At 39.2% G+C, this 20,293-nt stretch overlaps 5 protein-coding genes across 6 annotated transcripts; 3 read left to right on the top strand and 2 right to left on the bottom strand.

Moving 5' to 3' along the window:
- Nucleotides 1–339: 339 nt before the first annotated feature.
- Nucleotides 340–5,400, top strand: LOC136428275 (protein FAM221B-like). The gene is made up of 7 exons (XM_066417662.1): nt 340–730; nt 1,229–1,369; nt 1,866–1,976; nt 2,430–2,633; nt 2,814–2,933; nt 3,369–3,425; nt 3,631–5,400. The coding sequence occupies exons 1-7, from the start codon at nt 391–393 to the stop codon at nt 3,768–3,770; spliced, it is 1,113 nt and encodes a 370-aa protein (XP_066273759.1). The 5' UTR covers nt 340–390; the 3' UTR covers nt 3,771–5,400.
- LOC136428276 (uncharacterized) lies at nt 4,389–7,214 on the bottom strand. Of its 2 annotated transcripts, none has more exons than XM_066417664.1 (3): nt 7,099–7,214; nt 6,178–6,389; nt 4,389–5,653 (listed from the first exon to the last, which is right to left on the bottom strand). In XM_066417664.1, the coding sequence occupies exons 2-3, from the start codon at nt 6,378–6,380 to the stop codon at nt 5,467–5,469; spliced, it is 390 nt and encodes a 129-aa protein (XP_066273761.1). In that variant the 5' UTR covers nt 6,381–6,389; nt 7,099–7,214; the 3' UTR covers nt 4,389–5,466. The 2 variants fall into 2 exon arrangements, with proteins under 2 accessions (XP_066273761.1, XP_066273762.1); XM_066417665.1 differs by lacking the exon at nt 7,099–7,214 and adding an exon at nt 6,579–6,680.
- A 1,428-nt stretch (nt 7,215–8,642) lies between these two features.
- Nucleotides 8,643–10,580, top strand: LOC136428281 (olfactory receptor-like protein OLF4). The gene has a single exon (XM_066417675.1). The coding sequence runs from the start codon at nt 8,759–8,761 to the stop codon at nt 10,160–10,162; it is 1,404 nt and encodes a 467-aa protein (XP_066273772.1). The 5' UTR covers nt 8,643–8,758; the 3' UTR covers nt 10,163–10,580.
- Nucleotides 10,581–11,356: 776 nt separating this feature from the next.
- On the top strand, nt 11,357–14,357 carry LOC136428288 (cytosolic iron-sulfur assembly component 2A-like). Its single transcript, XM_066417682.1, has 5 exons — nt 11,357–11,573; nt 12,285–12,449; nt 12,782–12,831; nt 13,044–13,089; nt 13,502–14,357. The coding sequence occupies exons 1-5, from the start codon at nt 11,357–11,359 to the stop codon at nt 13,597–13,599; spliced, it is 576 nt and encodes a 191-aa protein (XP_066273779.1). The 3' UTR covers nt 13,600–14,357.
- Nucleotides 14,358–14,933: 576 nt separating this feature from the next.
- LOC136428287 (eukaryotic translation initiation factor 3 subunit J-like) lies at nt 14,934–20,244 on the bottom strand. The gene is made up of 8 exons (XM_066417681.1): nt 20,128–20,244; nt 19,932–20,017; nt 19,196–19,250; nt 18,803–18,909; nt 18,306–18,405; nt 16,799–16,963; nt 16,205–16,278; nt 14,934–15,963 (listed from the first exon to the last, which is right to left on the bottom strand). Exons 1-8 carry the CDS (start codon nt 20,138–20,140, stop codon nt 15,850–15,852), a joined length of 714 nt encoding a protein of 237 aa, XP_066273778.1. The 5' UTR covers nt 20,141–20,244; the 3' UTR covers nt 14,934–15,849.
- Between the last annotated feature and the right edge of the window lie 49 nt (nt 20,245–20,293).

Here is a 20,293-nt window from a genome sequence, read left to right on the forward strand (position 1 = left end):
TGAGATAAAATCAAATGCTTGTTAATAGTGGAATGCTAAGTGCATTTATGTTGATAATAATAACGGCACTGACGGTATTTTTGGTTGTTATTTTGATCAGGCATTAGAAATGATATCATTGAACACACTAAAACGTACAGAAACGCATCAACACCTACTATATATTTTTAAAACTTCTGATACCATATTCATTTGAATTATAGATGTTATATGAGGCACAAAATTTATAAATCATATTTTTATTATATTGTTGATAATTCTAATCTAGTTATGGCTTTTTAAACTCAATAATTATTTGTTTTAATGTGCCATTTGCATTGCGTGTTGATGCGTTTAATTAGCAAAAAAACTTTACGCAGGTACGTAGCTAGCAGATGAGAAAAGGCAAAAATGGCGGAGAAAAAGGATTCCAGAACAGTTTCTAGTGGAAAACTGAACAAACCGTCCACGAGACCGACCCAGAAGGTAGCGAAACAGAACGTCACGTTCAGCGGTCCCAACGACGAGCATGTCAGGCGTGCCGGTGAGAGGCAGGGGGCGTTCCACGGCGGAGCGAGACCGAAAAGTAAGAATTTGGCGTCAAGGCCGTCTCCAAGGGCAACGCCGGCGGGGCAGTCCGGAATGAACATGGAGAGAGCTTTAGTACCGAAAGGAGATCAGAGACTGATGCGGGCTGGACGGGGAGGTGGCGGTCAAGTTCAGAGGCAGCAAGGCCTCATCGTTCCCAAAGGTATTATTAAAATTTAAATACACTCAGTACTGTTCTCTCTAAAAATGTTATTCCTGCAGACTGTGGTCTGTAGACATCAAAGGTAGTTATGGACATGATAAAATCTTCCAAAATTTGGACGAATATATTCAAAGTCAATTTTCTGGTAATTTTTCTCATATCGAGTCTGTCGATAGTGATGGTGTTATTGTTTGTTAATTGTTATTGACATTGACATGTACTTGCAGTTTTGTACCATTATTTCAGTCATTTACAAATAGTACATAACCTGCATCAAGGCACTCTTATACTTAAGTTCACTCCTATAATTTCATCATGCAATACAATGTATATATATAGGTTTGACTTGATCAAACATTCTGCCTGTCAGTGTCAATAGTTAAAAAAGTCTTATTGACAAGAACATCCTATCAAAAGTGAAAAATTTATTACTGACAGCAACATCCTGTTTTGCTGCGATTGCAATATTTCTTTCCACCTCGATTTTCCTCCCTTCAGGTTACACAGCCAGACCTGTCATCCCAGCGAAGAAGGCGGAGCTGATATCGGTTGCCAGAGCGATGAACGATGACTTTGCAGGGAAGGTGAAAACTCTCTTTGATCCGGAGAGAGAAGCTGCCCTAGCTGCTATAAGGACAGGTGATTTTCACTTTGCTTCCTCTGTGCAATATTATACCTTTATACCACCTTTATACCATCTTCAGTCGAGGAAGGCAGCGCCTGTTGTGGACTGATCTATTCGCTTCCGCTTCCTATTATACAAACCTATTCAATTTCTCATTTCACATATTCACACATATGGCTTTAGTTACAGGTTTTCTGGCGTAAGAAATAAGAAAATTCCTTCTTAACCAGACTGGTTTGACATAAGGTCTATCACAGGATGTCTGTCACACTTTTATTTCCATTCTTATCTTTCAGAAATTCAAAAACTAAGAAATAAAATCCGTGAAACCCAAAACGTGAACGTGATCCCAACTAAATGTGATCCCAACTGAAGTTTATCATCGACTTGGTTATTGGATTTGCCTACATGCATGTATGCAATATGACAGTGATTGAAAAAAAAAAAATGTACTCTGAAAAACTATGAATGTAACAGGTAAATACATCCAAGCTGTACTATTTGTTTCAGGAGTCTACATTGGATGGAGATGTCCAGAGTTCACTTGGGACTGTATCAGGGTTGGTGACATGTCCAAGTGCTTCTGTGGTCACCTACTCAATCAGCATGCACAATACACAGGTAACAAACCATTGTTCTGTGAAGATAAAATTTCCTTTTGTTGTGCTGATTCCTTCTGACACTTATTTTGCACTGAATGCTTTTTCTTGCATTAGAGGAACAAGATGGTCTTTCAATTATCTTAAAAGTAGTTAATAGTTTTCTACATCACAAGCTGAAACTTGACAAGTCTAAGATGAAGTGGTGAATCCAAGAACAAGAAGTCTGCCCATAGGTGATGACAAATATCAATGTATGACACAGTCAAAAGAACACCACTCTGGAGACCAGTAGAATCTGGTCTATGTGGACAGTTGTCACTATAGACAGGATTCATGATGCTAATGTGTTAATAAGAAAAATCATCTAAGGGACCACCAAAAAGTGATCACAATGGCCAGGTATTCCTTACGTAGAGGTGTTCTCTTGTACATGTTTAACTGTAAACAAATCTTTTATACCTTTAATCTCCAGGTAGGAGTGTAAAAGTCAAGTGTGTGATGGGGGGCTGTGAGTGCAAAGCTTTTGCCTTTGTTCCTGGTCGTCCCGAGGACGTGGGCGAGTTCTGGTTCCAGCGTCGGCGGGATTTTGATCCAAGCACGTGGAGAGCAAAGTGTCGCTGCAAACACCCCCACGACCAGCACTCTCCCAACTCCTACAAGCCATGCAAGGCAAAGGGTAACAATATCTTCTGCTTCGTAATAAATCTTTGATAGACATTGTAAAGATCAGTGTTGGTTACTTGCAAGCTTTGTAAAGTAGAAATGTTTTAGTGTTGTAACATGTAACTTCTTGTCACTTTACTGTACAATAGATAATAAATAAATTTACAGTATTTTCATCACTCCACCAACCCAGGTTGTCGCTGCAGTCAGTTTGAGTCCAATTTCCTGTGTGCTGCGTGTGATCGGCACTGGGAGGACCATGAGACGCTCTTTGAGACTGAAGACATGAGGAGACAGGCGGGGATCCCTTGTGGTGAGCTCAAAAGGGGGGGGGGGGGGGGAATTTTTAACAGTATCATAATTACATGTTTTATTTGGGCCTGGAATAGTAATGTTTTGTTTCTGATTGCTGTCTAGAAAAAAATTAGGGTCGGTAGATTCTTTTCCTTTAGATTTCAGAAAATGTAAAACTATGAGGTATTTTCAACATCATGTTTTGATTATACAGATGTACATTGTACAAGAACAAGCATTTTTGGAAAGCAATAACTACAACATTCCCATAACTAAGATTCAAAATTTTATGTCCCTTGTCAGCAGTTCACCCCCCAAAAAAAGGCTAGGGTCAACAGGTTTTTGCTAGGGTTGGTCGGGTAACTAAAAACACACTCAGTCTATTCTTTACTGATGTATACTTACTGTAATCCTATGGAAGTTACTGACTCCAAAACTGCTTCCCTCCATTCAGGCCAGGAATACTTGCCTTTTGCAGAGATGCCAGACCTGCGAAACATTGTGCTTACAGGTGAGTCTTGAGAACAAAAGCTGAACCAATGATTAACAGAAGATTTGTATCCTAAACAATGCATGGGATCTTCTTTTTTTTTCAAATCAGAAAACAGAATCAGGAAATTGAATTGGTGTGCCGTAAACAAAAAGTAGAATTGGTATAGTTCAAGTTGAGTGATTTCTCAAGACAGCTTTAGTATAATCTCATATGTTTGTTCCAGGGAAAGAAGATGATGACAGCCCTTACAGAGCACTGACAGAAGGAGAGGGAGCCATCCCAAGAGCACTTCCCTTTGACAACAACACCCCAGTACAGTTTGGTGGGCAGAAAAAGCCTGGCTTCAAACCAGTTTACGATTAATCCACAAGTAGTGTGGGTAGTCCAGTGGTTAGTGACCCTGCCTCTGGACCAAGAAGTCGTTTCATCCCGGCTGTTGTCGCCCATCCAACTGGAAAAGATTAGTCCTTCTTCTATGTCACGACCAGTGGAAGGGTTACAAAGCTCAATTGTTCATTGAGTTCATTTGAGTTAAAGTGGTTGGAGACACTTTCACTCTCACAGTAGAAGGGACCAAACAACTTGAAAATATTATATAGTACCGGTACTGCGGTAGTAACAGTTTCCCTCAAAGTATGAAAGATGTCATATTTGATGGACTATTCTACAGGAACCCTTGGGACAAACTCTCAAACAGGCCTTGCCTGCAATTTTACTTCAGTTCTGTAATCTAATAAGTGAAATAAGTGAAATTTGGCTTCCATGCCACGAATGAATTTTAAATTTTTTTTTTTTTAATCTTGAGAATTTAAAAGTTTAGCATACTTTTGTCATACTCTAATTAATCAATACAAGGATTTCTAAAAGTTTTATGTATTCAATGATTTTTCAATTCCTTGTACAGAAGTGTTCCAAATTTTGTTATCATTCTTTTTCTGTTGAATGTCTGACACAATCAAAATGAAAACATTATAGTCACTGTTGCGATTTAGTTTGTATATAATGAACAAACTTCAAAACAAATCTTACAATAATCAACTGTACTCTACAAACACAACTCCACTTAGCTGTATCACCTTTTCACCAGTATGTTGCATTTTTAGATATTTCAATGTATATTCTAGCAACAATGCCAGTCATTGCTGTTTATGAATATCAAATAGATGTAAATTCTACATTGTCCAAGAGAGAGCATTAGTGATGCTTGTGTATAAAAAACTGATACATGTATGATAATGATCACTTACAACTATTACTTCTGATGTTGTATCAAAGATAAAAGAGCAAATATTCAAAGAAAATTGCCTATTGTAAAAATGTGTGAAAGAAAATTTACCATGTATAGACTGCAATGCCTATGATTGCATTGAAAATATAATATTGCATAAAGAGATGGTTATGTTGCTGCATGTAGATGATACATATTTGTGAATATATATTTTTTTATCATGGCACAGAAAAATCACTGTTTTTTATGAAAGCCTGCAACCGTTATATATAAAGCAGGTTTGTTTTTAAGTACCTCACAGTTTACTACAATCTTAAACAATCTTGATGTGACAGACTCAGCTACCTTACTTAAGGGCCTTATATGAGGCACAGAAAAATGGGCCGATAATTGTTTTTAGATGTTGTAATTTGAAAAAAAGGAACTTTATCCCCTGTATTTATTTATGATATAGATATGGATTATATATTCACTCAGTGTACTACTTAAAGTACAACCTCACTTGCTGCTATCACTGTAAAGTCACTTCTATGCAACACAATATTCAACATCCAGTGGATGATGGTGATGATTCACGTACAGTATGATGTACATGTATGACAGTTGATGTTCATCCTATTCCACATAAAATTCTGTATGGTGATTCCAATACAAAGCTGTTTTTATATAGTTGTGTTCATATTTCTTGCTGAACAACAGATAAAATGCTTACATAGAAAGTATAGCTACACATTTTGTAAAGTATTAAAATAATATTTGTAGTTACATCAAGAATGAACCTTATCATTATTCAAAGTTCACTCTTCTAACAACTAGAAAGGGTTTTGACTTCTAAACCAGGAAGAGGACAATGGCTTGCACAACCATGACTGCCATGTTGTGGCCTTTGTCTATCGCGAACATGCCAATCTCCTGGGCACCAAATGTGAGGTGTGGCAGCTCCACGGCTGTGGTGAGGGCTGACAGGAGCAGGGCAGACCGCACTGATGCCCACAGGGTCGTGGCACCCAGGTATGGCCTGGAGAAGGAAGAACATAAATATTTGATATATAAAGGATGCATTGCTGATAAAAGCAGAGCTGCATTTGGGCAAGGTTTTTTTCAAGCTTGACAAAACCTTGGTTTAGGCTAGCTGGGAGCTACATGTAGTATTGAAACTGTGATCATCATGGACAAAAATTCATGGTTGTATAATATCTGGATTTTGCAGTTTGTGTCTACACCTTAAAGAGCCAAATAATGCTCACTTAAGTGAATGGGAACAGACATATTCTTGCCATCAATACCAAGTTGAAGATCACTCAGTCCAAGGACCTTCTAAATTTCACAATTCTCAGTAGATAATTGTTTCCTCAATTTTAAGGAAAGGTTTTAGGGATGATATTTGTCCTCAAGCGTAGGATTTAAAAACTGGAATCTTAACTGACCAAAGACAATGTTGCTCTTGAGTTTATGTACTGACTATCTACCAATTCTTTGTCCAGGGAGGGGTAAATGACTAGACCCCTTTAGTGTTGCCAAAAAAGTCGATATTGTACTCACAGCATATATGACAATAGCAAGGCCACACTCAAGGCTGAAGCAAACGCTGATCCATAGCAGACGTGGTCTGGGTACTTCCCAAACTCGTGTTTCCTGTAGGGTGGATAGGTCATTTTGAGCCACATGTTGCCAAAGGTGTGGGGGTTGTACCACAGGAACCCGATGAACTGGGCAGCCACGACGGCTAGGATTATGTCCAGCATGGTCAGCACCTGCCAAGGGAAACAGAACAGGTTCCGTTGTTGAGACATAAACCATAGAAAGTTTACACCCACCCCAACAAAGTTTGAACAGCCCAATGATATCAGTTATAAATCTCACCTTTATAAACATTAGGCTATGGAGATAAGTGTTGTAAGGTGCCTCTGTGTCAAGCACAACACAAATATTGATCATCTTACCTAAATTGTACCCTCTCCCTGACCGGGTATCAACTAAAGTTAAAGAGTTACTTATCACAGCGATTCACAAAAGGCCTCTGTGCCTCTGTTGGAATGTTGTCTGTCAACAACACAAAGAGGGGCGGGGCTGTAATTCCGCCCAGTCTAATCAGTTGTGTTTTTACCATGGCTTGAACTCGAACGCTAAATGAAGCAGGAAAACAACTGTTGCACGACAGTCTTTGATTAAAATTTTGGTTAGTTTCGGTTTGCACTCAACTCGGGGAAACATGACTAGATACTAGTAGTACAGGCCAGTACAAAGAACGTGAAAATGTCACGTTGCCGTTTAAAATCATAAATAAAGGTTCCCCCATGCCAAAACCATCCTACCAGCAGGCCCGATATGCTCGGTTCATTACCGAGCATATCGGGCCTGCTGGGAGGGTGGCCACAACAAGATCTATATTATAAATAGAAACGTTAGAAGTAAATAATGAAACAATGACAGATTGATTGAAACTATACTGCCCACGTATACCTGATTTCCTGCACTGAATGTCGAGTAGAACCAGGGGTTGGACGTCACGATCTTCGGTTCAGGTCTGGTTAGTCCTGCCTCAAGCACAGAATTGGCGCGAAAATCCCGCGTGTCGGGTCAAAGGTCATTGTTGTTTATATACTTTCTTGTGCGGGACAAGGTCACCTGTTACTGCTGGCAAGTCAGCAACAAACAGAAAGCTAAAACTTCGGAACACTTGAAATCAAGCTTGCTCATATCACAATGTTCTGGCTTGTACCAAATGTTTGCCAAATGATAACTCTATATATTAAAGACTCTCCGTTTGTTAAAGAGGCACCGTTTATCGTGTCTGTTATTCATTTCCAGTCGCCTCACCAATTCGTTGTGGTACAAGGACGCCACTGTAATTCTGCGGAATAAATGAGAAAAAGATAAGCTGTCAACTTTGTAATGTGGATGCTGATTGGTCCAAGTGTTGACTAATGTTTTGTCTGCAGGAATATAGCACAACTAAAGTAAACCGTGTGTGTCCCTGTGACACGTGTTGATTAGTTGATGCATGATGACCAATGGGTAAGTCCAATAACCATTAGACTTTTCTAATATCTAATATTCTGATTGGTTAAATCTAGAATTGGCTCTGACCAAGTCTATGATACTGGAGCATCTATCTTTCTTGGCTGCTAGAGGTCACTGTTAGATATATCCAATGTAAAATCGTATTGGAAATATTACTGATGTGCAATTCTTTTTTAATCCACTTAGTGTCGCCCTTGACATGCAGCGAAGAGTCGATCATCGATTGCAGCCCGGATTGCAGCCATTGAATTGTCTATTTCCGTGAAGGAAGTTATAACATAAAAGTAATAAAAGTAATGAAAGTTGTGAAGAAAGGTGTCTTTATTTTACTTCAGACTTAACTGATTGTATATCACGATGTAGGCATGCATAACATGTAGGCATAACATCACTGCTCACGACTTTTATTCACATTAGAAACTGTCTTCTTGCTCACTGTAGCCTGGGGGCGGTACGATAATGTACTTACTGTATTCCTATACTTACTATACGCAATGTATTGTATTGTGAACTGCCCAATAGCTGGAGGTTTCAAGCCTTCTTACTCAAAAGGAGCAACGGACGTTATGTTGAGCTTGGCTGTAAGCATTACCAAAGTTTGGTTTCTCGCTGAAAATTCAATCTTCACATAGAAGATGCATATTAGTCTCTACAGTAGAGACTGATTTAGACAACATCGTTACCACAGTCAACAATAGAGGTATTGTTTGCTTGACCATCTGTCTATTTGCTTGTTTGTTTGTCTGTCTGTCTGTATTTCCGGATACATTGGTCAGCAAAAGCTATAGTCCTGAATATGGAGGGATTGTGATCGATGGTATTTGGTTTACGTAGTTCTTAGAAAGAGAAAGGTCAAACTCGACAATTGGCCTATTATCTTACCACTGTGTCCAAATTACCAATTGAGACCAATTCACGTCAGCCTCTTCATTAGATGTGATTCAACGCGTTCAGGCTTCCAAACATTCCTTCTTTTGCAGCTGAGAAACGCACGTCAGAAAAAAAGGATAGAACCATAACGAGGAAAGGTCTTCATTGGGCACAGGCTTCTGTACCACAGTCTCAGACAGAACGAGAGAACTGACTACTCCAGACCGACATGTCTAACCTCACTAACGTCTCAGTGGGACTAAACAGTACCGCATCCTTCCGTACAAGTCCTGGTGATATCAGGGACAACTGGACTGGATCTTCGGACTATAATCACAGCATCAACGATCAGGAGGACGACTTCCTTGCCTCCAGTCTGACGGCTAAGGTCCTCCAAGTGTGCTGGCTGGTCCCGTCCTTGGTGCTGATCCTCGGTCTAAACGCCATCTTCATCATTGCCGTCGCGCGCTCCCCGAGTTTGCAGAAGCCGCGGTTTCTCCTTCCTGTTAACCTCGCTATTTTAGACATCCTCCTGGCCCTGGTTTGTATCCCGAACTCCATACAGAACATAGTAAGTGAGAGCGCCACCGATTCTGCTTTCCTCTGCCTAACGCAGTGCGTTGTGTATCAAGGCACAGCTGCCTGCACCATATCTACTCTACTCCTGATGGCGTGGGATCGCTACCAAGCCATCTGTAACCCTTTCCATTACCAGGAGGTGGATGGCATTCGCTGGACCTGGACCAGGGTCCTAGCTGCGTGGGTCTGGAGCATCAGCTTAAGTACTGTTTCTGTCATCTTTACCCCCATAGCCGGAATAGATATTTCCCACATTCAAAAGACTAATCTGTTCTGCACAGTCGTTGACATAGGCGCCGATGGGCAATCCAGCGTTGCTAAAGCTCTTCAAGATATTAGCGGAGTGCTAATCGTCGTATCGATTGCATTCATTCTTTTCTCGTACTTCAAAGTTTACAGAGAAATCCAGAGACAGAACGCCGGGGAAGACGGGGGTGTACCAGTCGGTGGACCCCCAGGAAATCCACAAGGCCCGGGAGGAAACAATCACAGACCGAGGCGAACAATATCCATTCATCTGGCCATATTTATGATATTCATAACGGCGGTCTGCACAAATGGATTGATAAGACATATGATAGCGTTAGGACAGAAAACAACCATCTCAAGTGTACTCAAGCGTGTTGTCCAGTTGGTGTACTTGACCGTTCCGTGTTTCAGCAACCCCATGATCTACGGTTTCAGGGGAGAAGAAGTCCGGGTGGCTGTGGGGAGATTCTTCAGGAGACGGGAGCGGACCAACAGTACGACCCTTGTCCGGAGACACCGCGATACAAACCAAGACACAACGCAACACATTCAGCAAGTACCTCAACTTGTAGACGCTTCCGAAGAATCGGATGTTCCGACACTACAAGATGCGACCAGGTTGTCCCGGAAACCAACAGAAAGCAAGACATATGACAATCCGTCTGATTCTGATGACGAAAGGGGGAACACCAAAACTGTAGTTGTGGAAGCGATGATTGAAAAAAGGGTCCCATCCAACCCAGACAGAAATGAAGAAGATTTTTGCGTTGAACTTCCTGGATATGTCTCATCGCCAGAGCCATGATGTCGCGATGGTCGTTAAGTACATGGGTGTTTGTTGCTGTGTTGCTTTATAGTACTAGTAGTTGACGGTCTTCACAGAATTCAATCGCATTGTGGCGTTTTGAATAAGATATGTAGCTAAAAGAAGAAAGGTAAATGCACAAACAGCAGCTCCACACCTTACCCTAGCTGGAAACCGTTCGTAAACTGACACGTTTGAACAACCACATGTGTCTGTGTTTTAATGGGGTCATATTTGAAACTTCTAAGTACAATTTGCAGTGTCCCAAAGTGTGAGCGTTTTCCAAACCCATGTACAATGTGAGGAAAGCAGTTATACCAGGCATATACAAACTAGCTGTGTTGATAATGTTGTCTAGTAGTGAACGAATACTATTTACAAGAGCAACCACTAGAATCAACTTATTGTCTCTCTTGAATAAACTAGAAGGAATGTAGAATCTATGATGTCTGTGTGTGTGTGTTTTTTAACCTTAATTTGTCTTGACTCAAGCAGAAAAGAAAGTCATCCGCTTCATCTCCACCCTGAAAATTGGCTTCAGTCTGCTTTTATCTCTGAAAGGTCGCTTCTTTTCCACTCCCTTCTCTCTCTCTGGAATGTAAGTTAATGATTAGCTATTGTGACCGTTCTCTCTGCTGCATTGCTAATTGCAGTCCCTTTTCTTGTCCGTGTGAAAGAGTCAATCATCGCTGTCAATGGCCCTAATGAACATGGCCCGCCAGTTGAAAATCCTCGTCACGCTGCAGACGTGTGTATTTGCCTAGAAAACAGAACTGACGTAATACTTTTGCTACATTGCAAGCGACGTAACGTTACGTGACATTCTATTGAAATGGCTGACGTTGCTTTTAATAACTATAACGCCGAACCACGGGCGATTGAAAATCTGCTCTTGTCATATCAGGAATAATCATTTGTCTAAGAAACAGCACATTATTTAAGGCATTGTAATGTATAACCTTTTATTCTAGAGATCATCAGCCATTAAATGCATTCATAAACGCTTATCTCAACTGTTACTGTTAGAATCTACTGCAGCAAGCAATGCAACACTATTCCAATGCAAACTCAAGTTTCTGGGTCCCGAGTAACAAGTATCCGAAGCAAACATATGACTTTTACAGACAGGATGAACAAGTACACCAAACAAACAGGATCGGAACTCGGTGAGAAAAGCTTGTTTTGCAATGAGCAATGCATGGTGGGACCGGTCAAAGGTCACAAAAATGGCAACGCACTTTCCCAGAGAAGATGGTTGACCTCGCAAGTATTTGTCGTTTTTCCTTCAACCGGCCCATCTTCTCCACCATAACTAGACCAGAACCGTACAAGGTCAACTTGTGTGTCCTTAGAATGTCTAAGGATGCCGTCTTACGACAGGAACTAGACGACTTGTCTGATATTGTGTACGGTAAGTTGTGGGAGGGGGGCGTTGTCGTACGCTTCTTTCTTCCGTGTAAGATGTCGCAGCTGAGATTTATACAGGCTGTGTAGAAACTGCATGGAAATGTAGCAAGACTTGCCCACGAAATTCAATTCAGTTTGGAGAGACCTCCTTGGTCAGACCAAAATGACTGAAATACGTGTATGATGAAGTAAAACCAATCAATATTTATGGTGAATAATAAACTTAATAATTAAATCATTTGAGAATTAGTATAATCTGTGTCATGTAGTTCTGTGTTCTACCACATAAAGCTGTACTAAAGAGTTGCTTGGAAGCCCTGAGAACCAAGTATGTACTCAAGGTATGTACTGTAAATGCAGAAATGTTCGCGGTGGTTTTATTTTTGCAGTTTTAGCGGTGAACTCTTTACCGTGACCTTAAAACCACCGTGAAACGAAAAGCCTTTCCATTGTGTGACTGTAGTGCTACTATTGTTTCAAATGCAAACTCAACAATGTTTGTAACTGCGTTAGCGTTATGTTTACTCATCAAAACATACTGTATTTTGATACTAGATTTAACAGGTGACCTTGTGTACAAGTATTCCGGTGTGTTCTGGTTAATAGCCGGACCCTGTGTATTTGCCTGATATAACTGCAGTGTATAAGATACCCTTCTTATGGCATTGTGCCATGCAGGTTAATGTATTGTTTTCCTGTGTTTTTTCCATGGTAGACCTGATCCGAGATATCCGTGACCCTGAGAAGGACAACTCGTTAGAGGAGCTGGATGTTGTGTACGAGAGTGGAGTCCAGGTGGAGCCGTGGGGGGAGGGCAAATTCCACATCAGCATAGAGTTCACACCTACTGTACCGCACTGCTCATTGGCTACTCTCATAGGTGAAGCTTTAGTCATCTTGATCCTAGGAAAACTGTTTTTCAGGTTACCCGACCAACCAAGGACATTATAATGCCCTTGGACCAACCAACCAAGCAACCCTAGTAAAAAAAAATGCTTACCGAAGCGGCCATATAAAATTTTTGATCTTATATCTGAGTGACTATTTCTTTTCAGGACAGTAATCAGAAACACAACATCCGTTTTCCTATGCCTTATTCATGTGGAAAGACGCTCACTAACGTAAGCATTATCTGTCTTTATATCCATACAAAAAAAATGTTTTTTTTGCTAAACTGACTTAATCATATCAACAATTGTTATTCTTCTGTAGGTCTTTGCCTCAGAGTAAAACTGGAAAACAATCTGCCACAACACTACAAGGTATTATTTATATTATAATTTCCTAATACCCCACTGTCAAATTTGCTACATTTTCTTTTCATTTCAGTAACTTGATTTTTATTGTGAAATGTTAGTCATAAATCATGTTTTAAGTATCTAATGATACATCCTGTAGATGTTTTAAATTCCATTAACAAAAGATATGAAGATAGCAAGATGGTAACAACCTTTTCTTTCCATTTTCATGTTAGCTGGATATCACTGTAAAGGAGGGATCACACTCCACAGGCCCAGAAAGTAAGTACAACATTATGCATTTATCAATTCATAGTGATCTTGAATCAGGTGTAGGAACAACCTGATCCTGTGCACAGGAAGTGATTATAGTTGACCTCAACAAACCGTTCAGTTGCACAGAAAACAAGTTTTTATGGAGCTGAAATGCTATTTGCACTTTGTTGTCTTTGCTCCAGTTCTATTTCTATGGCCCCCTTTTGCCACCTATGTATCATGATAAATGCAGAGTTTCAAAGGGAAAGATAAACATGGAAAGGTCTCACTAGCATCAAAATCATCACTACCATCATTGCTCTGAAAATTTTTCCCAAACTAAGGACATACACGTCTCATGATTATGATATTAGTAGACTGAATGTCTAGCCAAGGAAGGTTTGATCCTGAAAACTGAATGTGTTTCTTCCTCTTTCAGTCAACAAGCAGATAAATGACAAAGAGAGGATAGCAGCAGCGATGGAGAACCCAGATCTTAGGGCAGTTGTTAATAGATGTGTAAAGGATCCAGAATGAACTTTTATACATTATATGTATTTGACAAGGTATTCTCCAGCTCTATACTTTTGTCTGACTTCTCAGTTTGGTGTCTAGCAGTAAAGATGCACGTAAGGGGTTTGGGGGTATTTTAACGCACAAAAACAGTATTTCCCGCTTTTTAAAGGGGCATATTCAGCTAGCTTCAGATAAATTTTTTTTAAGGTTAAGGTTTTTAGCACTTTTGACAACCTGATGGAAATGTTATGAAGTTCTGATGTTTGTCAAGTTGGCTGACAAAATGGTTAAAATATTTGTCCATTCTGAGAAGGGAAATTCAGTCCTAGGACAGAAGGAGGCTGGAGACGGACCCATATCTGTGACATACATTGTACAAAGGAAAAATATACAGATGAAAGAATTACTATATAAAAGAGTAAGAAAAAAATGACAAGAACTTGGTGACTCAAGGATTTGTCACAACTTGGTTCTCACAGTGGCATGGTGCAATAGTGCATTTTCTCACACATACAGTATTAACTGTTAATAAAAATGATGCTTTAAGGTTCTGCCATAACCAAGTGTTGTTGCTAGGCACTTTTACATTGCAGGTTTATAGCATGATATCACTTGATGTATAATGGAAGCTTTCATTGGTTTTATTGTAATATAATAATTGACTATAGTATAATAGTAAAATATGTCAAAAGATGTAAGATCTTGGGTCTCTCAGGATCCTGATACATGTATTTCTGAATGTGACAAGGGTAAATAAAACAATTTGGTCTAAAAAGCTGTCTACGGTATAATTTTTGTGCATGGTAAAAACAAGGACAAAAGGCATTTTCTGATGGCAACTTTTAATGCCCCATGGTTTAGTAAGATGTAGACCAGACACAGATGACTGATGGCACTACAGATGTTCCTAGTGAAAGATACACTCCCACACTCTGTAACTGCTAACACTCGTAGACTCGTGGCACATAGGCTTGTTGTACACTAGTATGCGGACAGTCATACAAAGCATTCCCTATTAAATTTTACAAAAAGCAACATCCTTTAATTTTCTAGTGTTCCTTGTGCAGGGTGTAGAACACAAGCAAGTCTGGCATTGCCTAGAATTTCTTCCCTTTTCTCAAAGATTGTTAAAATAATGATCTAGATGTGGCTACTTGTACAGTCTGTCCATGGAATTTGATCATAAAGCAGCTATATCATTACTAGAGTAGTTGTGGCACTAACTTTGAATTGGTTTCATGGTTACCCAGCAGGGAAAAGGATAAAATTATAGACAGCTTCCCGAACATTGTCCATCTTTTTCCTCAATACACTTTTGACAAGTCTATATCTACTTGTATGTCATGAATGAAATATCAAGAGTTGACTAGTTTTATTAGGTTTGATTGCAAAGATTAGGTTAGGTTGTAACACCTCTTAGAGTCAAGTATGGACTGCATAGTGAATGTTGAGCATAACTTAGCTTTTTTGGCTACACCTCAGGAGCGGTGGAATTTTTTTGTCAGAGCGATCAAGTACAAGAAAGGCCCCATGGCCGATACCTTACAAGTTATCAAATTTTCACCACACTATCCTACCCTGAAGACTGCACCCTGCATTGACAATATGCTGCCAAGAATTAGGACAATTATTGTGGACAAATAGAGGCTAGAATAACAGATGTAGTCAAGAGAAAACTGCAAGGGCTTACTGTAATTCTCAGCTATCTTTCATTACCCGAAATCCAGATATCTTTGCCTAAAAATGAACTGACTATACCACACGAACCACGTTAACTCCTGAATTTGCCTCCAGTCTTAATTTTGTCTGTTAAAAAACGAACCCTTTGGATTATTCTACTTGAAGCATAAATCATCAGACAGTTTTTAATTTCAGCATAACAAAGACGAGCAACAACAGCTCCAACATCACAGAGGCATAACATTATTGTAATTTCATCTGTCGAATATTGTAACAGTTGTAAAGCTACTTAATGGTACTAAACATTCGCTAGGCCTCTCTCCCCTTTGACAACAATCATAACTAAGCACATAAAATTTATACAGTAGCTTTGCAAATTGTTATCAGAAATAGATGTCTGGGTAAAATGTTAACAGATTGGAAGACACAAAATCTTGAAATATGAAAAGTGAGAAATTTCCTCATTATTTTTGTCTCTACAGCAGGGAGCAGCCTTCTAGTCTCATATCAGAAAATATTCATTTGCATTAGTCCTTCATAACTCCATTACTATCCCTAACTCTCATTCCCTAGCTATAAATGGGCGTGGGGCTACATAAAGTCATCATATTCATCTCCGTAAGTGCTGTAGTCTTCCAGGTCCACCTTCTTAACTGCCTTCAGGCTTGATGCTGCTTTCTTTCCCTTTTTCCCTCCTTTTGCTGCCTAAAGGTAGAAAACAGATATTTGCAAGCATTAGTTGAAGAAGACTTAGTGGTTTGATGTTTGGCTCATTTCCATCCTGATTCTTATCCATTGTCTCCTCTTTAGAAAATTTGAATCACATGGGATGGCATTTAAAATATTAATGAAATAAGGGCCTTTTACATACTGGAATATAATACCAAGAAATATGTTCTAATAAATTAAGAAGTTAAAAGGTAAATAGCGGTAAAGATTAGCATACCTTTGCAGCTTTTGCCTTCTCATTGGAGAGAACAGTAAGGGTAGATCCTAACCTCCTGACATCCTCAGCCTCCACTGAAACGGTACAGACAAGGTTGTAGTTGTTACATTCTTTGTTTAGGGGAAGGCAGCAATGTTCAATAGATCAATTTGTAGTATCCACCATACATAGGCTTGAACTATCTCCATGTCATTTGAAACAACAGCTATCTACAACACAAAACTCAAGACCATAGCAGGTCCAGAACACCAGATATCAAAACAGGAAGTTCCACTGCAGTACATTAGAAAGCTGCTGTGGGGCCCATTGTTGAACTTGACCTTTGTTTTCCCAATCCCTACCCACCTACCAAATATCATAAGAATCCATAGATCAAGAATCCACAACTTCTCGAGTTATGCTATCCACACACAGACGGCACCGAAAACAGAACGTTCTTGGCAAAGGTAATGAGGATGAAGGAGTATGTGAAATTGTGAATACATAAAATCATAACAATGGGGATAGCAGTTGACTTACAACATTTGTGCACTCACAGGATTGTATGAAGTGCATAAAACAAAGACAGGACTCCGATAAAGTGTAAAAACTCACATCCTAAACAGCAGTCCCTAAATAATTCCTCCAGAAAGTTGACGAAGTGAATGGATCCCTGGTACTGGCTCACTTTCTCCACCAGGGCTTTCTGGAACTCCTCAAAGTCTTCTCTCGTCTGAGGGTTCATTCTGTCGATCTTCCCACCTGTTTCACTGGCCACTCCTGTCAGTGTGAACACAAGTATTGCTTGTGAGACATCCTTATTTTCCTTTCTTTTCCTAAGAGCTAGAAAATCCAGGCTAAGGGGTTTTTTGGAGTTGATTTAGTCCAGGCAGACAGCAAAAAACAATGATGTGTTAAGGAGGGAGATCCTGGCTAATAGAATTTGTGTTAAAAGTAATAAGGCAGAAAAAGCTTCTGAATATTTTGGGCAATTTTACCTAAGACATTGTTATCGCTTACCATTTCAGCTATGAGTGGCTACTGTTAATGATTTAGCCACAATCATGTTACTGGTATTGAATTAGAGTCTTTGTACAGATCTCAGTCAAACTCCCCACTTGCATACTTACGTAAGACTTTCATATCCACTAGCATACACCTTACACTGCTGTTAAAATTGTCAATTAGACATTTGAAGTATCCCCTTGGATACATGTACAGTCTAGCACCAACCCGATTGTTATAAAACCAGAATTAAGTTATTCCAGATGTTTTTACCAAAATCGACATGGCTTAAAGTATAAAAAAGACGGAATTTGTTTTTAGAATTATCTGTATCAGACCACTGAGAAGGTACTTCTGGGAAACGCTGGAAGAATGCTTGTTCTAGCTGGCATAGCCACCTAACAGGCTTTAAGATACATTATAAATTCATGCAGACGGTGCATTTTTACCTGAATAAGTTTGCTTTGTTTTCTTTGCGAGTTTTATGCAAAGACAGTGTAGCATGCTTGTGCACTAGTATTTTCCTAACTGTCCTCACTACCATTTCTTCTAAAATAATGACAGGTGCAAATTTTGACCAAGTTTTTATTACCGGTACTTCTAGCAACTTTCTCATATATCAATGGAGCTCATCCAAAATTCATAATGCTATACAATTTTAGAATGTACAAATGTGAAAAAAAATACTTCCTACATCACACTTCAAATAAATACCAAGTATCAAAATAATTACAGCCAACTAGATCTACAACTGCAACAAGAAAATAAACCCCAAAAACTGTGCTAGCATCTTTCCTATGATACAAAATGATTAGTTTAAAGACTGCAATGACGTCCCACTAAGTATTGGCCTCATCTGTGCCTTGTACACACGTGTAGGAGATAGTACTTTAACTTATCTAATGATCTATTTCTTGCCTACCAAAACTTAACAATAAAAACTACCTACCTACCTACATACAATAGCTTATTTACAATACAACTCTGCCATATTGCATCCACATTTATGAACAGTAAATCAAACTGCTCTTTTAGAAAATTGAAGGCAGTGCATTTGCTAACATTGGAATGAGATGAAGTAAGGACATTTACAACACAATCTACTGTTGTTACATACCAAACATGTCCTTTGCTAGCTCTAAATCTCCCTCTTCTGCAAGTTTCTGTCGTCTCAACTTGTCTGCTGCTAGCTCTTCTGGTGTCATTTCCTTCTGCGCCTGGAAAGGTAAAAAAAAAAGGAGGTGGAAAAATGACAGCTATACAAATGTCTTGGTCTCTTCAGGAACCTATGAAATTGGTGTATTCACTATGTCAATATACAAACATGCCTGAAGTCCTGCTTTTTTCACTGGATTCAGTTGTTTTTGATCTTGTCCTTTCGCACATCACCTGATGTCGTCATGAAAAGACAGCTTTTTCTTATTTGAAGAATAGTTTTTTACTTTGCAGGATAGTTTTTTACTGTGCAGGATAAATTTTCCTCAAACTACATCAACACATTTTTTCGCTTATCAAGGAAACAACTCCTTATTAAGTTATTTCATGGAAATAAAATATAAATAAGGCATGGTGGTTCGGTATAACAATATTGTTCATTACACAAGACATACTTACAGCTTCTTCTCTGGCTTTTCTTTCTTCTATTTCTCTCTTCTTCCTTTCTTCCTTCTCTCTTACAATTTCTGCCATGGTCCTTTTCTTCTTCTTTTGAACAGCTGTGACTGAAACAAGAAACCGATTCATCAGACTTTATGCATCTTCAACACATCCTGTATCTAAAGATCTTCAACAAATTATGTTTGAGTCTTTGACAATATGCCTGGTTTCACTTTAGCTTAATCACCCAAAAGTATTTAATCAATACATAACGACTACAATTTCTTCTTATCCAGTCTTTCATTACAATTCTAAAATCTGCATACTGTATACAGTAAGATCATGTACAAGTAGTAAACAAATGAACTAATACAAAATCTGGCTAAACTTGAAGACTATATTCAAACATACCTTTTTCAGCTTGATCTTTCTTTTCCTCACTTTCGTCATCATCATCCCAGTTGTCCTGTGATGAATACATCACAATATAAATACTTAACGTTACATCTTTGCTAAATCATGAACCTGTTACTGTAAATAGTGAAACTTTTGCTGTGGTTTTATTTTCATTTATTTTTCGGTGACCTCTCCACCGCGAATTTATGATACCATGGAAATGCGTTTCCTATATATTACTACTGCACTACGTAATTATTTCAACAGCGAATCTAAACTACTACAGAAACCTCATTTTCTCTTCTACAATGAAATAAAACCATTGCGAAAATAGATGCACACACCATGGCATCATCATAATTTTGATTCTGGTGGTAGCATAGAAAATATTTCAGAACACCATCTGAAATATTTGAGATTTACAACGATCAATCCTAGAACATAATATTTGCAATTTTCAATTTTTCCCTGACTCCCGGGACGATGACTCACAACATCTAACAAGTCATCAAACATCAAGTCATCTTGCCGGCGTAACAGTAATACAATAAAAATTCTCCATATGTTGGCTAGTTTCTTTGGTCTGGGATGCTAGATCTTGTATCAAGCCGTAACATACATTATCATTTTTTCAATCCCTCAATGTTAAACTAAAATTTTATAGGATCGAAGGCTGGAAGTCAGTTATGTTAGTGTGAAAATTCTGCGAGTACAGTACAGTGGACCCACATGTGCGGACTTGGCGCCATACCTTCACATCGTCGTCCTCGTCTTCACCCTCCCATTTGTCCGTCCCCGCGCCGACAACGGGGCTGGCAGGTTCGAAGTCTTCTGCGTCTGAAGATCAAACAGTTCTCCGTTAACGTTCTGATCAAGTTCTGATGAGGAAATCTAAGTAATTTCACCAAAATAGAGCGAATATTTCAGGTACCGAAACTCAGACTTACCCCAGTCCGCCATGATGAAATCTGAATGCGGCAGGATGACTGAGGCATGATGGGAGATTTTTAGATCAGTCCACAGTAGAAATGGGGAGAAAAATGTGGTGACTTTTGCTCTTTTCCCTTTTTGTGGACAGTGCTAAGTTATGAAAAACACAGCCTTGTCTAAATT

The sequence above is a fragment of the Branchiostoma lanceolatum genome, chromosome 2 (assembly GCF_035083965.1).
Source record: "Branchiostoma lanceolatum isolate klBraLanc5 chromosome 2, klBraLanc5.hap2, whole genome shotgun sequence".
Classification (NCBI taxonomy): Eukaryota; Metazoa; Chordata; class Leptocardii; order Amphioxiformes; family Branchiostomatidae; genus Branchiostoma; species Branchiostoma lanceolatum.